The sequence below is a fragment of the Anolis carolinensis genome, chromosome 3 (assembly GCF_035594765.1).
Source record: "Anolis carolinensis isolate JA03-04 chromosome 3, rAnoCar3.1.pri, whole genome shotgun sequence".
NCBI classification, from domain to species: Eukaryota; Metazoa; Chordata; class Lepidosauria; order Squamata; family Dactyloidae; genus Anolis; species Anolis carolinensis.
The window spans coordinates 53,850,341-53,871,716 of NC_085843.1; the positions used below are offsets into that span (position 1 = coordinate 53,850,341).

Below are 21,376 nucleotides of genomic sequence, written 5' to 3' on the forward strand. Positions count from 1 at the left end.
TCCCATCATTCCTCACTGCTTCAGGTCCTTTCCTTTTCCCCCTCAGCCGCTTAAGCGGCTGAGGGGGAAAAGGAAAGGACCTGAAGCTGTGAGGAATGATGGGAGTTGAAGTCCAAAACACCCCAAGGCCCAAGTTTGCCCATGCCTGCTGTATGGAGATGTATGTAGGCCAAACACACATCTCTGTGCTCCACTCCTGTACAATGAAAACCTCTGTAGTCCTGACTGGAAAAAATGTGGTTTTGTTTGGACTGCAGTTCTCAGCAAACATGGCTAAGGAGGAGTTGATGCGAATTATTACTACTGTATGGCCATGTCCCAGAACGTTTCGACTACATCTATGCCAAGCATCCTCAGAGGTTGTGAGGTATGTTGGAAACTAGGCAAGTGGGGTTTATATATCTGTGGAAATATGTCCAAGGCGGGAGAAAGAACTCTTTGTCTGTTTGAAGGAAGTGTGAATGTTGTAATTGGCCACCTTGATTAGCATTGAATGGCCTTGCAGCGTCAAAGCCTGGCTGTCTCCTGCCAGGGGAATCCTTTGTTGGGAGGTGTTAGCTGGCTCTGATTGTTTCCTGTCTTGAATTTCCCTGTTTTCTGAGTGTTCTTCTTTATTGACAGCCCTGATTTAAAAGTTTTTACAATACTGGCAGCCAGTTTTTGTTCATTTCCATGGTTTCCTCCTTTCTGTTAATAATATAATAATAATAATAACTTTATTTTTATACCCCGCCCCATCTCCCCAGAGGGACTCGGAGCGGCTTACATGGGGCCATGCCCGACACAACAATACAATAACAGCAATAAAACAATAAAACAAATATCGCAACAATAAAACATCATCATCAGTAAAACAGTCATAAAAGTCAGCATACAGCATAAAATGTTAAAAACGGGAGACTAAAACACAGATCTGGGCCAAAGTGCAGAATACTTCAACATGGGAGAGGTAGTTTCACAGCTAAAATAGTCAATAAAGTACAAGGTAATAATGGCAAAGCATCCTATTGTTGAGTGGACAGATAGATCAAACCTACAATGATTAATCCTCGAAGGCCTGTTGAAATTGTCCACATGCTTGTCGATTTCAGTGGCTTCTCTGTGTAGTCTAACATGGTGGTTGTTAGAGTGGTCCAGCATTTCTGTGTTCTCAAATGATATGCTCTGTCCAGGTTGGTTCTTCGAGTGCTCTGCTATGGCTGACTTCTCTGGTTGAATTACAGATGTGGGTGAAACATCAGGAGAGAATGCTTCTGAAACATGGCCATACAGCCCGGAAAACGCACAGCAAACCAGTGATTCCGGCCATGAAAGCCTTCGACAACGCAGTAATCACTTATGTCAAGACATTTTTGTCCAAAGGTTAACGCAAAAAGCCTGGGCCAGCGTAGCCATGTATCAATGTAAATACTGTAACTCTTATCAAAAAAGGAATCATCGCTTTCTCTGAGTAGAGTGGCAAAAGACAATAGTTCAATCTAGCCTAGGAGACTCAGTGGTCTTTAAGGTGGTTGGCTCCCTAAGGTGACATTAATGCTTTCCCCTTTCTGCAAAATGGCCCTCGACTTATCCATGGGTCACTTCAAAATCGATAGTTTTGGCCCCCAAATCTGCCCTCAATGTATATATTTGGTCGCCTTATATATGAGTGTATATCAGCTGGTAGGCTGTTAGGAATTGCGGGAGTTGAAGTTCAAAACACCTGGAGGGCCCACGTTTGTCTATGCCTAATTTAAAACCTATGCCCCCCCCCCAGTGGCACAGTGTGCTGAACTTACGGACCAAAAGATCACAGGTTCAAATCCAGGGAGCAGAGTGAGCGCCCACTGTTAGCCCCAGCTTCTGCCAACCTAGCAGTTCGAAAACATGTAAATGTGAGTAGATCAATAGGTACCGCTCCGGCGGGAAGGTAACGGCACTCCATGCAGTCATGCTGGCCACATGACCTTGAAGGTATCTACAGACAACGCCGGCTCTTTGGCTTAGAAATGGAGATGAACACCAACCCCCAGAGTGGGATACAACTGGATTTAACGTCAGGGGAAACCTTTACCTTTACTAATTTAAAACCTACAAACCTCAAATCAGGATTAAATATCATTGATATTTTTAAAAAATCAGAAAATATTTCCATATTAAAGAGCGCTCCATAGATTTTCCACTGATTCACTGTTTAAAGATGTTTTTTAAAAAAAAATTTCCAAAACTCTCGACTTAGCCATTTTATATACGGGACAACATTTTATTCCATCAGTTCTTAGGACCACCTTTTAAACATAACACTATGTAACAAAATTTGAAAAAAAATGTTCTGTTCCTGGTTTGAAAGTATGGCCCTTCCACACAGCTGAATAAAGTGCCACATTATCTTCTTTGAACCGGGATATATGGCAGTGTGGACTCGGATAACGCAGTTCAAAGCAGATATTGTGAGATTTTCTGCCTTGGTATTCTGGGTTATATGGCTGTGTGGAAAGTCCCTGAGATTTCCTGTTTAATTCTGAGATATTTTGAAAGTAGTTGTTATACTCCAGAAACTTCGTTTTTGTGGCTGCCACAATGTTGAATTGTTTGAAACTCTGAGGTATTCATTGAAAAACTATAGCAAAATGTGCTGCAGGATGTCCCACAAAAACAAAGTTTTTGCAGTTTAATAAAGCTTTTCTATGTTATGATATAATGATACTTATAACCCAGGAACAAACATTATGTTACATAGTGAAATCTGTGACAGCACAGTAAGTTTCATGTTTTCTTAGGGAAAATATGTTTAAGCTGTAGCCTGAGACTATTGGAATGGAGCTGTTTTGCCCAAAGCATCTTTTGTTAGGGAAATGTGGAATGTAGTTGGAAACAATCCTGAGAGATAAAAGCAGTTTTGGCAAACACATATGCTATAGCGAAAAAGCAAGCTGGCATCCCCTGGGCATCTTATGCATACATTCGCCCCCTTTTTGTCCAAGGAATGTTTGTTTTTCAGTTGAAGTTTACAGAAGCAGTTACCTATGTTTATGCCATTTCACATTGTTGCATGCTGTGCTTGTGTGTTTCACATTGCAGTGCACTGTGCATTCATTTCTGTGCTTGTGCAATACCAGAGATCTGTAACAAGATGGCAGAAGAGAAAGTGATGCATGACTCTAAATTTACATTATGATATCTGATGTAGGACCACAGCTGATCTTTTGAGCCTCTGTGAGAAACAATACAGACTGTAATGGCTCAGTGGGACAGAGAAAAGGAGAGCTTTGAGTTCTGAAAAACAATTGAAGAAAATCTCTAAAGTTGGTAATGGGGGAAGCCAATTTTGCTGCTAGTTTAAACTGTCTCCTAGGCTCAGCCTGGAAATAAAATCAAAAACATTACAGCAGGTTACAAGTTTCTAGTCTCTTCAATTAAAAGAGACCAAGCCTAGATATTATCGGCATACTATAAATCTATATGCACCCTTGAGTAAGTTGGGCAGGTGCAAAAACCTTTAGTGAACTTGTTGCAGTTTAGGTTAATGGTCATTCCTGGCCCCTTCCACACAGCTACCGGTATATAAAACCCCACATTATCTGCTTTGAACTGGGATATATGGTAGTGTGGACTCAGATATTCCAGTCAAAAGCTGATATTGTGGGTTATTCAGTCTGGGTTATATGGCTATGTGGAAGGGCCCTCTAAGGCCCCTACTACACTGCCATATAAAATCCAGATTATCTGCTTTGAACTGGATTATATGGCAATGTAGACTCATATAATCCAGTTCAAAGCAAATAATGTGGATTATCTGCTTTGATAATTTGATTTATATGGAAGTGTAGAAGGGGCCTAAGCTTTCATAGCATAATTCCTCTTACGACCATAAAAGGTTTTTCAAAAGTTTACCACCATTAAAAACTTAAAAGCTTTGCTACTAACCATATTATTCTGATATTTTTATCAGCAAATATTTCCATATTATATTGCATATAAAATGGCAAAACTATTAAATGTAAATTTAAAATGGCAAAATATGAACCATTTCCTCTACATGAGTGCCTCTGCAGTGAGAGGGAGTGCTCTACTGTTTGTAATATAGTGACTATAACCAAGAATAAATGAAAGAGCTACAATGTTTTTGAAAACTTATGTTTGTTTCAAACAAGTAGGATTAACACCCTACGAATGATATTTAACTTGCCTTTAAGCATTAGCCCAGTGTAGAAACAAAGTCAAATGTTCATGTATGTCACAATCTCTTCTGACCAAGTAGATTTCAAATGATCTGGAATTAGGGGCAAGTGCTTTTTTCTTTCCAGCTGTTAGTCCCACAGCACTGAATCAATGCAGCCTCCTCCACAACCTGGGTAAAAGTTGCAACTTATTTCTAGGAGGAACACACTTATATCCTAATAGGGGAGTTGGGCAGGATTTCTCTCCCAGGCTAAAAATCACTGGGTGGGAGAGAGATTTTGAGTGGGAAAACTGCCAGATGAAAAAGTATTAAACAACTTCTATGTCTGTTTCCAGTCTTCACATAAGCATTGCTTAGAGGAAAAACACACATGTGATATCAGTACAATTCTCAGCAAACTTGAGGAATAATATATCCCACTGAAAATGCTGTAGATTATTTTTCAGTAGATATGAATAGGGTTTTTGTTGTCGTGTCAGAAGCAAAGTGAGAACGTATTGCAAGTTGCTTCTAGTGTGAGAGAATTTGCTGTCTACAAAGAGATTGCCCAGGCGACTCCCAGATGTTACCATCCTGTGGGAGGCTTCTCTCATGTCCCCACATGGGAAGCTGGGGCTGACAGATGGGACCTCACTCCGTCTCACGCATTCAAAGCACAGACCTTCAAGTCAGCAGTTCAGCTGGCATAAGGATTTAACCCATTGCGCCACTGCTGCTCCTTATGAATAGGTTATCAAGGTCCAGGATATATCTACCAGTATTTTAAAGAAATGTACTAATTGAAATTGCATTAATTAAAAGTATATTTATATTCATCATAAAATCTCAATTGGAATTCATAGAATAGTAGAGTTGGAAGAGACCTCATGGGCCATCCAGTCCAACCCCCTGCCAAGAAGGAGGAAATCGCATTCATAGCACCCCCGACAGATGGCCATCCAGCCTCTGTTTAAAAGCCTCCAAAGAAGGAGCCTCCACCACAGCCCGGGGGAGAGAGTTCCACTGTCGAACAGCCCTCACAGTGAGGAAGTTCTTCCTGATGTTCAGGTGGAATCTCCTTTCCTGTAGTTTGAAGCCATTGTTCCGTGTCCTAGTCTGCAGGGCAGCAGAAAATAAGCTTGCTCCCTCCTCCCTATGACTTGAAGGACCACCAACAATTCCCTGTTGCTAGTTTCTTGATTTAAGGTGCTCCAGACTCAGCCTTTGCAAGCCCAGTAGTAACTCTATGGAGACAATGTAGATCAAGAATCTACATAGGGAACAGGATGAGCTCCTGCTGTTAGCTCCAGCTTCTGCCAACCTAGGAATTCAAAGACATGCAAGTGTGAGTAAATCAATAGATACCACTTCAGCATGAAGGTAACAGTGCTCCATGCAGTCATGCTGGCCACATGACCTTGGAGGCGTCTACAGACAACGCCGGCTCTTCGGTTTAGAAACAGAGTTGAGCACCACTCCACAGAGCTGAACACAACTAGACTCAATGTCAGGGGGAAACCTTTACCTTTACTTATATTCGGTCCTTGCAGGCCCAGTAGTAACTCTATGGAGGCAATGTAGATCAAGAATATAACACGGGACACAAGATAAGCACCTTTCCTACAGTACTATGATGCTCTTTCTGGATCACCTGATATATTAAAGCATCTTTAAAGATACAATGGAACTCAGTTGTTAAGATTTTGAGCTTCAGGTGTGAGTTTGATCCTAGTCAGCTTCCTTCCTAACTACAGTAAGTCTTTAAATAGACATAACAAGTGGAATTTCCTCCTTGGCAATAATCCACAGAGCAAGGCTTTTCGTATCGAAATATTATGGGAATTATCATTATTTATTTAGCACCATTACTGTACATGGTGTTTGACAAGTAAACGAACAACAAAAAACAGTTCCCTGCCCTCGTGTACAATCTAATTAAGACATAATACAAAAGGAAAATGGGATGGAAGTGGGAGAGAGAATTATGTCTAGCAGATACTGCGGCTTCTTTTCTCCTTACGAAGCCAGGGCAACAGCAGTTGGGCTGGAGGACCCTTCATCTATTTCTGGACCTAGACAGGATGGACCAGTGTCTGCCTCTTCTCTACCTTTGGGCTAGGGCAGTGGCAGCCGGTATGGAGGGAAGAGCCTTTGTTTCTGGGCCTAGGTGTGATGAAATACAATATAGAATATGATTGTGTACTTGTCTGGATCCCGAATACAGACAGAGGAAAAAAGCAAAGTAGGGAAGATGAGCTTGAAAGTAATTAGCGTCCATTTTAGCAGTTTTACAATTGTTCTGTAAACTCAGCAGCATCATGGAAAATCCCACATGGAAACTGCCAGTCCTGCATGTGACACAGAAGTGTCCTGATAATACTATACAAGCCAGTTAAAATCACCCCTCCTTGAGAAATAAAAGTACAGCAAACACGTTAAGGGCCCAGATACTTCTGAGCCTTAATTAAAACAAAATTTCAACCAGAAGAGGAAAATATCTATTTTTTTCATTACCAGAATCTCTTCTTCATACTCTGAAATGTACGTATTGATATTATTATTGTATATTGATTATGGCTTGCACAGACTTTATGTGGATTGTGGCTTGAATATATATGTTAGCAGAGTTTATGCTTCTGATGTACTTAGATGAAAAAGACCTTATAGTTCTCTTCATATATACAAACCCCAGTAAAAAAAGTTGAATACTATATATACAGCAGGAAATATAACCCTTGAATATGTGTCAATGACATGGTTATTCTGCAAAATGATTCTGCCCACGTTCCCCCTCAAAGATCTTTTCCTTTTTATGCGAGTTGTATCTAGATTAGCAATACTGGGTGCTCGATCTCGTGTTGAGTTCTCTGTGGAATTAACTGAAAAGGTGGTCAGATCGATGTCAGTGTCCGTGTCATGGTAGCAACCATCAAAGGCCATGGCTTGCACTGCATCAATGTTATACATTCCAGCCTAGGAGAAAAATAGATTATATTATTATTATTATTATTATTATTATTATTATTATTATTCAGATAAGATGATGGAAAAGTCTGGAACACACATATAATTGGAGAACCAAAGGCATTCTATTATATCTTAGTTCATAACTGGAGGAGGAGGAGACGGAGGAGGAGCAGGAGAAGGAGAAGTTGCCTCCCAGTTTAGAATAGTCTGAAGGCTTATCAGCAGAAAGGATAACAGAAGAATCACTTTTAAATTTATTTACATTCTGATATTAAACGCTAAAAAATATTTGGGCTTCATGATAGGGCAAGCCCTACTTCCCTAGATTCAAACAACTTCATTGGACGTACATTTCATGCATCTATCTCAATTAAAAGTTCTGCCATAAGAAGTTGTAACAAGATTGTTTGTATTTTTTTGATTCAACAAGCTTTCTCCATTTTCTCCACTGGAAATTCTAATCTTAATCTAATCTTTCATCCAAATTACAGGCATATTGTTAAGTAACAAAGGGAGACACTGACAGCTGGTGGCAAATAACATTTTTACCCACCATTTCTCAGATCCTCAGTCTTTCTTTCTTCAGCTTCACATCTCATGTACAACACAAGTAGCAAACATATGAGACACAAGACTAGAGAGAGATACAAACAACCATAAAGCGTAATAAAATGGCAAATATACAGACTGGACACAAGATACCTCGTTATGTATATGAAGGTAAAGGTATTCCAAAATAAAAATCTGAAGTACAGAATCATAGAATCATAGAGTTGGAAGAGACCGCATGGGCCATCCAGTCCAACCCCCTGCCAAGAAGCAGGAAAATCACATTCAAAGCACCCCTGACAAATGGCCACCCAGCCTCTGCTTAAAAGCCTCCAAAGAAGGAGCCTCCACCACACTTCAGGGCAGAGAGTTCCAGTGCCGAACAGCTCTCAGTGAGGAAGTTCTTCCTGATGTTCAGGTGGAATTTCCTTTCCTGTAGTTTGAAGCCATTGTTCCGCATCCTAGTCTCCAGAGCAGCAGAAAACTGCTATAAAGATGTTGAACAGAACCGGGCCCAGGACGGATCCCTACGGCACTCCACTCATCACTTCTTTCAAGGATGAAGAGGAAGCATTGGTGAGCATTCTTTGGATTCGTTTGCTTAACCAATTACAGATCCACCTAACCATAGTTTTGTCTAGCCCACATTTGACTAGCTTGTTTGCCAGAATGGCATGGGGGACCTTGTTGAAGGCCTTACTGAAATCCAGGTACGCTACATCCACAGCATTCCCTGCATCTACCCAGCTCATAACTCTATCGAAAGAAGAGATCAGATTAGTCTGGCATAATTTGTTTTTGATAAATCCGTGTTGGCTATTAGCGATGACCGCATATATTTCTAAGTGTTTACAGACCACTTCCTTAACAATCTTTTCTAGAATTTTGCCTGGTATTGACATGAGACTGACCGGACGGTAATTATTTGGGTCGTCCTTTTTTCCCTTCTTGAAGATAGGGACCACATTTGCCCTCCTCCAATCTTCTGGGACTTCTGTTCTCCAAGAACTCTCAAAGATGATTGCCATTGGTTCTGAAATAACTTCCACTAATTCCTTCAATACTCTCGGATGTAGTTGATCTGGCCCTGGCGACTTGAATTTGTTTAGAACGGTCAGGTATTCCTGGACAACTTGTTTCCCTATTTGGGATTGGATTTCCCCTAATTCTTCGTCCACTCCATGTTGCTGAGGTTGAGGATGGCTGAGGCAAAGGAGGCATTAAGTAGTTCTGCCTTTTCCCTATCCCGTCACCATCATCCCATCCTCGCGGAGTCCCTATCGCCTCAGAAGTTGTATCAGAGCACAAGCATTTCAGATAAGGCATATCGAACCTGTGCTTTGAAATGAACTCCATTAGCAACGGCTTGTGTTTATTATGTATTGCAATGTCATTATTACTAGTGTGTTTTTGTCTGTTTGGTATTCTAAAAACTAGTTTAAATTGTCAGGAAAAATGAAGAAACACACCAATGCATACCTTCCCTCTCCTTTTTAGCTGTTTCCTTTCTTCCACAGTGGTAAGATAATTGACAGCTGCATATTCAATGACAGACAGGAAGACAAAGAGGAAACTGATCCACAAGTATACATCCACAGCTTTTATGTAAGACACCTGAGGCATTGAGGCACTTACTCCTGTGATTATGGTTGACATTGTCAGCACAGTGGTTATACCTGCCAAAAGGAAAGGAAAGGAAAGGAAAAGAGCTAAAACATGTATAATAATACCAGGTGTGCAAATGGCTAATATCTCCTTTCCACTGTCAGAAATAAATAGGAAATAGGATCAGAAAAAACTGACTTGGGCCACCTTGATTTGTGATATTATTGCCAGATTTCAACCAGTGTCCAAGGATCAGTAGCAATGCAAGGTCAGTCGCTTTCAATTGAAAACTTTGGAGGTGTACAGAGAATTAGCTCATCTTTCTCTTTTAAAAGTCACCAAGAGGTTATTTTTTTAGGCTACAAATGCCAGAATTCCCCTGTCAAAACGACTAGCTGTCTGGGAGATTATGGTGCCTATAGTCCAAAACTATCTTTTCCAAACTATCCTTTCCAAAGGGCTTCCTATATTCATTTTTACCAGGGCATCACCATTAAGGGTCAACTAAACCTGTAGGTGACTAATTGTGCAGAAACCATACTAGCTTACATTTACTAAATTTCTTTTAAGTCCTTTTGGATAAAACTTTGGAGAACCTTTTAGATAAAATTTCCCTACCACTTGATAGAGATCTTGCTTGTTATCTCCTATAAAATTCAACATTTCTTTAAGACCTCTGAGATGATTAATATTATTTTCTGACTTGTTCTTTAATACAAGAATTATGTGGCCCTCATATTGTTGAAATGGAATTTTGAGCACTCCTTTTACTTTTTAATCCTTAGCGATTAAACCTGGCCAGATTCTAGGAATAACTATGTCATGAGACATAGTAGCAGTGGCAGCAAGGCTGAGAAAAGTCCTAATCTCCGATCAGGGCATTACCTGACTTTGTGTAGTATGTGTCTGTTTAGCACATTTCCTCCAGTTTTAAATGTTCTGAAAACTCTTGTATGTTATCCACTTAACAGCTGTGGTCCATGGACCGTAATAAAGTTTATAAAGAAACTATGTCATAACACTTGTTCTTAGGACAGAGCATTAGCCATATTGATTCTTGAGGAATTGAATGGGTGACTGGTGGGATTCTGACAGTTGCAATTCCCCAAAATAACTTCCACAGTTCTGTTACTGTTAGCCATGATGCCTACAAGGGACCTCAATGTTCAGAGGTACTCCTTAGAAGTGCTTAGGGTAAATGGGGGTTTGGTGGGGGCTTCTATTGCTATGACACTGTGATAATGGGATTCACACCAGTGCCAGATCTGCTGAACCTAAAAACTCTGTTCCCGACGTAGGCTTCAGCTGCCAGTTAATTTACCAAGGGGATCCATGTGGCATACAAATCTAAAATTCCTAGCTTCCAGTAATAAAGTTTCCTATTGCTGATTCCAGACAATGTGGACACAATCCAAGCGAGATGGGAAAATTTACTTTTAACCACACCACAATTTTTAAAAAGTAACTTTGTTCAGCATTGTTGCATACAATGTGTCATTCAGCTCACACATACTTAATGTTTATTTGGTAAATGTATATTTACCTCTACCAATACTAACAGTCTGCTTTTCAATGTGAAGAATGGTCAGGTGTCACTTATGACTAAGATAAGAAACACCAGGTTTTTTGGCCAGATCATCACTTCTTTCAGACAGGGCAAAACTGACTTTACAATAAATTATTTCTGTGACTGATGACTTCATGGGAAATGCTGAGTTAATTAAGCCTACAGACAGTTCATCTTCTCCCTCTTGTACTGCTGCAGCTCACAACCCTTGTGGTAACGTATGAAAAGCAAAGAGGAATTTACATTTCTTTTACCACTAATGAGAGAAATGTGAGGACAACTTACAGTAATGCTTACATAGTTATCTACAGATGGATCTTGTCTAGCTATCTAAGCACAAAGCTTTGCAAAATATTTTCAGAAGAAAGCTTACCTAGTGATACCCTTGCAGGAACAGCTCTTCGATCAATCCAAAATGAAACCCATGATAGCATCACCATCAGCATTGACGGAAAATAAGATTGTAGCACAAAAAAGAAAATATGCCTCCTCAAACCAAAGTTTATAAACAGGCGATTGTACCAACCTAAGATGAAGAGATTGTTTATTAATGTACACCCACATTATGTTCCACTTTCCATATAACTGTGTCTCACTAATAGTTAAATAGTCCCCACATCCTTTACTTACTTCAGTATCCATATTTGATATTGGCCTTTAATTCTAGAGCTTGGAAAGTTTACTTTTTTTGGTCTTCAGCTCCTGGAATCACCTTGCTAACATGGTCAGAGATAGAGAAAGCTACTTTTTGTACTATAGTTCTCAGAGGACCAAACCATAGTGGCTAGAGAATTATGGGAGTTGTAGCAATTTTTCCAAGCTCTGTTTAATACTACAAAAGGAATCAACTGATAGTTCTCAACATTTGATTTTACATACATGTATTAGTTTAATTCCATCTACATTTCTCTCCAAAAAAAAAAAAACCCTTTGGCAACTTCACTTAGACTTGCTATCTTTTATCATTTTTACTACACCATGTTTAAAATACTTTTTAAATCTGGTGATATATTTATTTACTTACTAATGACATAAATATCCCATCTTTCCTTCAATAAGGCGGCACATATGGTAATCATTCTCAAGTGAGGCAGGTTAGGAGGAGAAAAAGTGACTTCCCAAAGTCACCCAATGAGCTTTATTAATCATTGGAGATTCTCTCTTCATAGCCATCTTGCACTGTACTGTACATGCAAAATGTTACATCCACTGCAACCTCTATCTGTTGTTCACGTATGGCCTTTTAAAGTCTAGCAGTATCCCTGAATGGTCTCAATGACAACTGGTAGTAACAAAGATCCAACACATTTTGTTGCTTAAAATGGAGCAACACATTTTGCTGCCTGAGATAGCTGCTCTTCAACTGAGTAAAAAAACACATAGTACCTAAAGGCAGACAATTCTTTACACATTACTTTCCATTTCTTGGGGGGAAATAGCTAAATGCCTAACACATTGCTGCCTTTTCATGTCACCCTAAATTTGATGTCTGAAGCAGAATCTTCCCTTTGTTCAATGGTACAGCTGTCCCTGTGTATGAATAAATGCTATTAGTGTGAATTTGATATACAGTAATAGGAACCAGCCACCAGAATGAGGGTATAAACCTCTAATAAAGTTTTGCCACCTAAAATATTCAGCATCACAACAATATTTTCCATCATTGAAAAGCAAGAGTACTGCCAAATTATGGGAAATACCAGAAATACACCAACGCACAAGCTAAATACAACCACACTGAATTCCGATTAAACCCACTATGAACTTCACTGTGAAGTATACATTCTTATCCTGGTGAAAAGGCTTCTGATGCTCTCTAAGGTTATATTTGCTTTTGTCTTCTCATTAACATTAATATGGTGATGTTAAACAGACTGTTTGATTAGGACCAGTGGCATTATACAGATGAGACAGTACCATCTAGTGAAACAGTGGAATAGTTTTACAGTACTTAAATCAAAGGAAGAAAAATATAGCGGCTAAAGTGGAAGTTGGCTTCCATCACATTACATTATATTGTAGTGAAAATTCAGCTCTTACTATTTTTAGAGTAAGATGTTGTTTGAAAGACTGCCCTCCCTCATGTAAACCTACCCAGATTTGGAAGATCAGCAGGAAAGTTTTTTCTCCCACCCATGCAACCATCAAAGGCATGGATTGTTTTGAGTTTTCTGGGCTATATGGCCATGTTCCAGAAGCATTTTCTCCTGACATTTCGCCCACATCTATGGCAGGCATCCTCAGAGATTGTGAGGTCTGTTGAAAACTACAGAAGTGTGGAATGATTAGGCTGGGATAAAGAACTCTTGTCTATTTAAGGCAAGTGTGAACGTTGCAACTGGCCACCTTGATTAGCACTGAATGGCCTTGCAGCTTCAAAGCCTGGCCGCTTCCTGCCTAGGGGAATCCTTTGTTGAAAGGTGTTAGCTGGCCTGATTGTTTCCTGTCTGGAATTCCCCTGTTTTTTAGTGTTCCTCTTTATTTACTGTCCTGATTTTAGAGATTTTTAATACTGGTAGCCAGATTTTGTTAATTTTCATGGTTTCCTCCTTTCTGTTGAAATTGGAACATGACCATACAGCCCAGAAAACTCACAGCAACCCAGTGATTGCAGCCATGAAAGCCTTCAACAACACATCAAAGGCATGTTTGGTGCAGATGTTGTCTTACAGGTTCTGAAGCTCTAGAACTCCTCACCAGGAGAGTCTAGGCTGGGTCCCTCTTTGTTCTCCTTCTGCCAGCCAAGAGCTTTCTTACTATTTCTTGGCATTTACATTGGTTCATTGCTGAAGAGTTTTTTAAAAAATATATCAGAAAGATCTGCTTTTGTTACTTTTAATTGTCTTTTAAAATGTGTTATTTCTATATTTAAATGGAAATGCTGTTTTATCTGGAATTGTGTATTGTTAGCCATTCTGAGAACTGTTTTTGTCTGACAAAAAGATGGGACATAAATTAAATAAATAATGTTTTCAATCACTTGCCAGTTGGGTGCCATACCTGTGCTGCTATAGAATGCTAATCCACTTGATGCGCTGAACTCTTCAATGAAGAACTGGGAAAGGGAGATATGTTCATCTGTGGCAAGTGATTCATTGCCGTGCTTCCAGTATAGCATCAAATCATCTTCATTGTAGGCATCTATGGAACAATGTGTTTTTTTAAATGAATGTTAACAGATTATCCATCTTATTTCTGGCAAATGTATACACTCCTGTCATGCAAGGAACCTTGATTCCCCATCCTTTTTAACACATCAGTCATCCTGCATTTTCTGATTTGCCCACAAGGTGGATGCAGTTTGCAAGCTAATAGCCACATGTTGATGGACAGCTGTGGACATGACTGAAAGAAATACATACTCTTGAACATGTAAAACACCTTTTAAATGCACTGAAATAACTATTGAAACACACTTTGTCAAAAGAGAGATAAAGCATTCAAGCAATATACACAATTTAAAACACCAGAGAAGAAAACTATTGATTAAAAACTTTTATGGATGTAGACATCAATCAGGTGTTCTGGTAGGAAAGTGTGAACGTTTCTGAAAAAAGACTTTGTAGATGCACACATCTCTAGCATACACATTGGTTAAATACTGTTTGAAAACATCTGATTGTGAATTTGGATACAGTTAACTCTTTGGCTGAAGCTAGGCCAATTATCATCAAATCAGTGGCTCCTTCATACAGGAAGATAGATCATATTGTTGATTCTGTAGCTCATATTGTTTACTCTGAATGGGAGTAGCTCTCCCAGAGTTTGAGGCAGATTTTCTACTTTATTCAGAGGTCCTTAGTATTATCTGGCAGTGATTTTTCCTGGTACTAACCATGGCCAATCCTGCCTCATTTTCAGAATGAAGTTGAGTATGTTCAAGGTGAAATGTCCTGATGAGAGGATCCTCCTGAGGAATATTTTACTTTAACAGAACTGGATTTGCCATGAGAACTTGGTGGATTAATAGTGCAAGACCTTGGTTGTGATTTAACATGGGGTGATATTATATTCCTATATATGCGTAGAATCATGTGGTCCTGCAGATTTTTAACTATAGCTCCCAGCATTTCTCATACAGGATGATCAGCATCCATTTCCAAACTTTGGTTCTCCAGTTATTTTTGACTTCAGCTCCCAGAAGCCTCAGACAGCTTGTTCAATGGCCAGGAGTTCTGTATTCTGTGAACTGAAGTCCAAAACACCTGAGAAAGCTAAGTTTTGGAACCACTGTTCCAATTCTTCAGCTGGGTTTCAGACTCTTTAGTTTGTGTCACTCTTTCAGCTACAGCTACCAAGACTACAGGCATACCTGCCCACCTACTCCCACTAGGGAGGGATACTAAAAAGATGAGCCATCTTCCATTCACTAAACATTCAGAAGCAGTTGTTCCAGGGAGGATAGATTGTTGTAGGTCTCACTTCCAGATATCTGCTTTACACAATAATAAATGTGGCAGTAGTAGATTTGTCCAGCAGATTTGACCTACCTTAATCAGTTAACTCCTTCTTTGTTACCGTTACAAACTCACAGGGTTATTCCCATCAATATAGATTGATTATTAATTTGAAATGCTTGGGACCAAAAGTCCTTTGGATTTGGGGTTTTGGCATATTTTAGGAGATCTGTATTTGAATTCACATACATGATTAGATATATTGGAGATGGGACCCAAGTCTAAACAAGAAATTTCACATACATCTAACAAACATAGCCTGAAGGTATTTTATAAAATGTTTTTATTAAGTTTCTGAATGAAGTAAATTTTAGTAAGAATTAACCATCAGGAAGCAAAGGTGTTACTATCTCAGCCACCCATGTGGACAATTTTGGAATATATCAGATTTTGGAATTCCAGATAAGAGGTATCCAGCCTGCAAATGGCAGAAAATGCCAATTTTTCATACAAACTCAATGACATCAAATGTTTTTGTAGGCACAGGTGGGATGACATAAGCAAAATATATGAAATGACAAAGCCTTTCAGTACATTTTTTTCTTCAAGGTCTGTTGTTCTGCCTCCTTTTAGAAAAAAAATAACTTTAAGGAGTCCAATTCCTAAGAGCATTTGAATATATCAATGCTCTTAAAAAGACAGGTGCTGTTTCAGATCCTTTAAGACAGTGGTTCTCAACCTGTGGGTCCCCAGATGTTTTGGCCTTCAACTCCCAGAAATCCTAACAGCTGGTAAACTGGCTGGGATTTCTGGAAGTTGAAGGCCAAAACAACTGGGGACCCACAGATTGAGAGCCACTGCTTTAGGAGCATCTACAACTCCCAGCATTCATTGCCATTAGCTGTTCTGCTTAGGACTGCTGGGAATTGCTGTCCAACAAAATTGGGAGGTTCACATGATTCCCACTTTACTTAAGTCAGGTTATTACACTGTATCATTCTCACTAAAAACACACAGGTGGAAATTATATAATACTATAGGAGAGGCAGACTTACAGCTTTCCAGCTCTAAAGAGCAGTTCTGAGTGTCAAGTGGGAACCTACTGAAGTCCATGAAGCACATGGCAGAGACGGTTATTCTGTCAGAAAGGCAACAGAGCAGAAAATAAAGGATGACATTGATTAATTTTCTTAATAATCAGTTTTCTGTCTGAATCCCAAGTACTGGTGATGACGGTCAAAGGCCAAAATGCTTTGGGACCACAATAGATGACCTCTCCCTGTATATACCTGTATCGAAACAGATTTGCAGATGAGGCCCAATTCTATGTCCTGTTAATGCAAACCATGTATCACAAATGGACGTGGAATAAAAACTCCTCTGCTATAACATTCTGTTTATGGAATGCCCTCCCTTTGGAAAACTACGTGGTGCCAACCTTAGCCGTATTTTATTCTGACATGATTTAATCCAGAAGTTAAACCTTTCAAGTGAGGATTTGTGAAAATTCACCAGGGAGTCCAACACACTCTGCCCTTGCAAAACCCTTTTAAAGCAAAAGATAGGTTTACAACTGTGAAATGCATAATCTCACAGTGGGGATGTGACTTTAAAAGCCAGCCTCCTCTCACAGTCAAACTGCACTGTCTTCTTGTGACCTATGTTGAATGCCCTGTCCTCTGCTGTCATGAAGATTAACTTGGAGGAAGTGTGTTTGTGAAAGTCTCATCTATTGTGCTTTGGAGGTGGGTAGCACTTATCATCCATTATAGTTTTGCTCAGCTGAAGAATTGTAGACCAAAACATTTGGAAGGTGCCAGGTATGTAATCTACCTCACACTCCCAAGGTAAATTACTTTTTAATAGTAGAGTGATAAAGACTGACTCACATATTTCATACAGGAGAGACATGGCAAATGTATTTATCTTTTGTATGTTCTGCCGTTCTCCTATATAGGACCCAAGTTGGCTTACAAGAACAACAACAACAATACATAGAGTACAACAAGCATGTTAATGTACAGCTACTTCAAAAACTTAAAACCATGGCATTTTTTCATTTTATTTTTGGACTTTTGCCTGCTGCTGAAATGGCATTATTATAAATACAGTAGAGTCTCACTTATCCAACATAAACAGGCCGGCAGAATGTTGGATAAATGAAAATGTTGGATAATGAGGGATTAAGGAAAAGCCTATTAAACGTCAAGTTATGTTGTGATTTTACAAATTAAGCACCAAAACATGTTTTACAACAAGTCTGCCACTTGTTTGGGAGTGTGGCTGCACTTATGTTGTTGTTGGGTGTGTTGGCTTGCTGCGCATTGCTGCCTAGAAAACTGTTGTGGATCCAAGCAAGAGACAAATTGTGTTGAATAATACAGAACGTTGGATGAGCGAAGTTTGGATAAGCAAGACTCTACTGTACTAGACAAACCTCCCTAGGTCCCCACTGAAAAAGATTTCTTCCACCTTCCCCATTACTTCAGATCACTGTGGCATCTAAAGAGCTTCAAAGGATGGGGTTGGGTGGCAGAATAGACAGAAATACATAAAATAATATAACAAGGAATATGGTGTTAGTTTAATATGTGATATTGACAAACACATAACTTTTTAGCCTATGAACATGATACTGAATTTCCACCACATTGAAATGAAAAACTATACAGGCTATAGGAATCAGGGAAATAATTCTTCATGCCAATACATTTTGTAATGCTCATAGTACACAGAAGATCTTAACAGAGTCTTTAAACACCTTCCAGAGTTTTCTAGTAAATAGGATTGGCTACTAGTCACACTGATTGGGCTATTCTGTGAGTTGTAGTCCTAAAAAGTATCTTTCCCAAATTTTGGCATACAGCTACATCACAATGATGTAGTCCTGCCATCCTGCCCATGGTAGTCCTGCCATCGACATGTTTGAGGTCTTGTACCTGGAATGGAAGAGCCACTGCACTTACCGTAAACTGAAGAGTACATTGCCATCTGGGTAAACACGTAACATGACATTCTCCATTGTTGTGTCATGGATGAAAGATCTTTTAGAGTGAACAAAAAATATATCAGGCACCCAGATCTTTTTTATTAGTCTTCCATCAAAGGTCATACTTTTGTTTCTGGTGCTAGGAAATGAGAGTCTCTCATCTTTCCAATAATGTCTGAGGTACAAAGTCATTGTGAAGTCCTTTATGGAAAGAAAATATGAAAGAAATTAAGAAGATGTATTTTTATCAGTTTAATAATACTGTCTGTAGAAATAGCCAAAGATAAGAACTCATGAGATGTTGTTCTCAGATTTATCCGCAGAGTTTTCTTTCCTTAATATGAGATTCCTGCAGACTGGACAGCTGGACCTTTCTATGATAGTGGTTGCAGAGTCCACATTTTCTCAGAATAGGTCAGACTCCTCCCTGTCTACCCATCCTCCAACAAAAGTTGCTTCTCAAGGTGATGGAGCCATTTCAATACCAAATCCAGGTACTGAAAACAGAGTAAAATAGATTCTTACACTGATCTGTGCCTGCATAGTAAAGATGTCATGAATCCAAATAAGAAAATTTTAAATAATGTGATGATCCACTATAAGCATACAACTCTTACAAAGTAGGTTTGTATTATTTAAATCAAACTTTAATAGTTGAAGATCACTGTGTTATTTCTAAGATCTTTGTATCCTTTCTTATGACATCTGATTCCCGATTATTTTAACTGCAGCTCTAGATATTGCTGTTGAAGTAAAGCAAAATGAAATTATGAAAACCTTACCATGTCAACTTCTGAAATACTGTCAATACTCTCTACTTGAACATCAATTCCCACTGGTATTGGTGATCCTTTGAAATACAAAAGAAAATAAATGTGAGTATTCTAGTCTATTTAAAAACATACGATCATGGAACTGACCGATCAAGACTCTAGCATGCAATGCCAACGTTCATGTTACATTAAACATACTCTAGACTAATTTTAATCCTAGTTAGAACAGACCATTTAAAATGAATGGGATTTATTGGGCACGTTTCATGTAAGTCCTATTCATTTCAATGGGCCTGTTATATTTAGCCATCTTTTGGGTTGTTCATGAAAGCTATTGCTGAAAGTGATGACTGAGAATTTTAAAAAGAATCATTGAAGTGCTTGACTTCACTGAGTTTTGAAAGTTGCTTTGTAATCCAGATTTTTCTATTGATTTTGAGCACACATGGAGGCACCCCTATATATCCATTAGTGAAAAAGCCAACAAAGGTGAAGACTTTTGATTTTGTGTGTGTGTGTGTCAGGCGTGACTTGAGAAACTGAAAGTGGCGCAATGGGTTAAACCCTTGTGTTGGCAGGATTGCTGATTGACAGCAGTTCGAATCTGGGGAGAGTGGATGAGCACCCTCTATCAGCTCCAGCTCCAGTTCCCCATGTGGGGACATGAGAGAAGCCTCCCACAGGATGGTAAAACATCAAACATCCGGGTGTTTATTGGGCAACATCCTTGCAGACAGCCAATTCTTTCACACTAGAAGCGAAGAAGCCTTTTGATAACCAAGGCAGAAAAAGAAACTTCTCAGATGCCTCGGATATTTATTGTGCCCATTGTGTTTTGAAACATGCAGTTCCTTGCTCAAGGGCTTCCCAAATACCTGAAGAAATAATTTCATATTCCTATTAAATGTGAATAAAAATGTACATATCTGGAAGTTCTATGTTCAGGCCTTGTCTCACCTATCTGGCATCTTCATGCTGATTCCAAAAGGCCATGCTTACTACTGAAACATGTTGGATTGAGACTGTCTACTTCCCTGCTGTTTTCATATACAATGATGGCCAAGTATAAGTTGTACACTATTTTAAATTTCCCCTGAATTACACTATCTCGGGATATTTACAGAAACTAGTTGCCTTGTGCACTGGAGATTTCATTACTGCCTCTGACACTAAATACCCAACATTGGCCTGAAACTGCACCCCCCCCCCCAAAAAAAAAAGAAAAAGAAAAGATATGATATGATATCCATTGGGAGGATCACTGCTTTCTGCCCTTCAACTTGGAGTTCTTCCTGCTATTGATAGTTTTTACACAAATGTCTTGTTAGGCCTTTCATGTGTTCGGTATTCGATAAAAGCAATGAAATAGTTTTAGGTGCCCAAATTTAAAGGGGATCATCCGACACACATTGGCCAGTAGAAAATGTCACACTCATGACAATGAAATGAGGAAGAAACAAACAGCTTTTTTATTAGATGTGTCAGCTCCTTTTGCCCACCTATTTTAACAATAAGGATATAGGAAAGGAGGCCTTCACTTCAAGGGAGAAAAAAATGATACATCAAAGTAGATCCATCACTTGATGGACAGATAGATATATTCTTACCTTAAAGGTAGGTCTTTGGATGCATGGACAGATTGTGATAGGAATGATTGTTTTGTTAGAAAAGTAGATAGTGGGGCTTGTGATAACCATGTAGGCCACATAAATTGTCTTATTGCAAACGTTGATCAACACTTACTAGTCAGCATGACTACATACCATCTCAGTATTAAGGCATTATGTGCCTATATATCAGTTACTAGTAACTAACTATATGATGGAGAGTACAGTTGACCTCATCTGCTGGTGGTTAGTTCCTATAAACTTCTGGTTGACGTATTATCTAGGTAATACCAATGTAATTGAATTATATCCACAAATTCCAACCCATTAGCAGAAGTATGAACAAGGACAATGGCTTCACGACAAATTGCATATATTAACAGTCTTCACTATTGCACACAGATCAAAAAAGTATCTTCAGAGACATTTTGAGCCCAGGGAAACTGACTTGGCAAGTGGATTCTTCACTAACTGAGATCTGAAAGGGACATGATTTGCATCCCTCTTGATTCTGTTACTGTATCTGAAGAAGTGGGATTATAACAGCCATGGGCAAACTTTGGACCTCCAAGTTTTTTGGACTTCAGTTCCCACAATTCCTAACAGCCCACTGGCAGACTGCTACAAATTATGGGAGTCGAAGTCCAAAACACCTGGAGAGCCGAAGTTTTCCCATGCCTGATTTATAACCACAAAAAGACATGGTAATCAGTCTTGAAGGTGCTGCTACATTTATTTATTTATTTAAACTTCCCTTCCCCTTTTATTTTCACCAATGTAA

The 21,376-nt window shown here is 39.2% G+C and overlaps 1 protein-coding gene across 2 annotated transcripts in view; it reads right to left on the reverse strand.

Annotated features, from left to right (window-relative positions):
* Positions 1-5,958: 5,958 nt before the first annotated feature.
* gabrr3 (gamma-aminobutyric acid type A receptor subunit rho3) overlaps positions 5,959-21,376 on the reverse strand; it is a 30,499-nt gene continuing 15,081 nt past the window's right edge. The window contains exons 3-9 of one of the 2 annotated variants that reach the window (XM_062974923.1): positions 18,998-19,065; positions 18,193-18,416; positions 16,282-16,364; positions 13,830-13,970; positions 11,203-11,355; positions 9,293-9,333; positions 5,959-7,114 (exon numbers count right to left, since the gene is read on the reverse strand). In XM_062974923.1, coding sequence (XP_062830993.1) covers positions 6,815-7,114; positions 9,293-9,333; positions 11,203-11,355; positions 13,830-13,970; positions 16,282-16,364; positions 18,193-18,416; positions 18,998-19,065 — 1,010 coding nt within the window. In that variant the 3' untranslated portion in view covers positions 5,959-6,814. Of the gene's footprint in view, positions 7,115-9,136; positions 9,334-11,202; positions 11,356-13,829; positions 13,971-16,281; positions 16,365-18,192; positions 18,417-18,997; positions 19,066-21,376 lie in introns of both variants that reach the window. The other variant, XM_062974922.1, reaches the window with a different exon arrangement.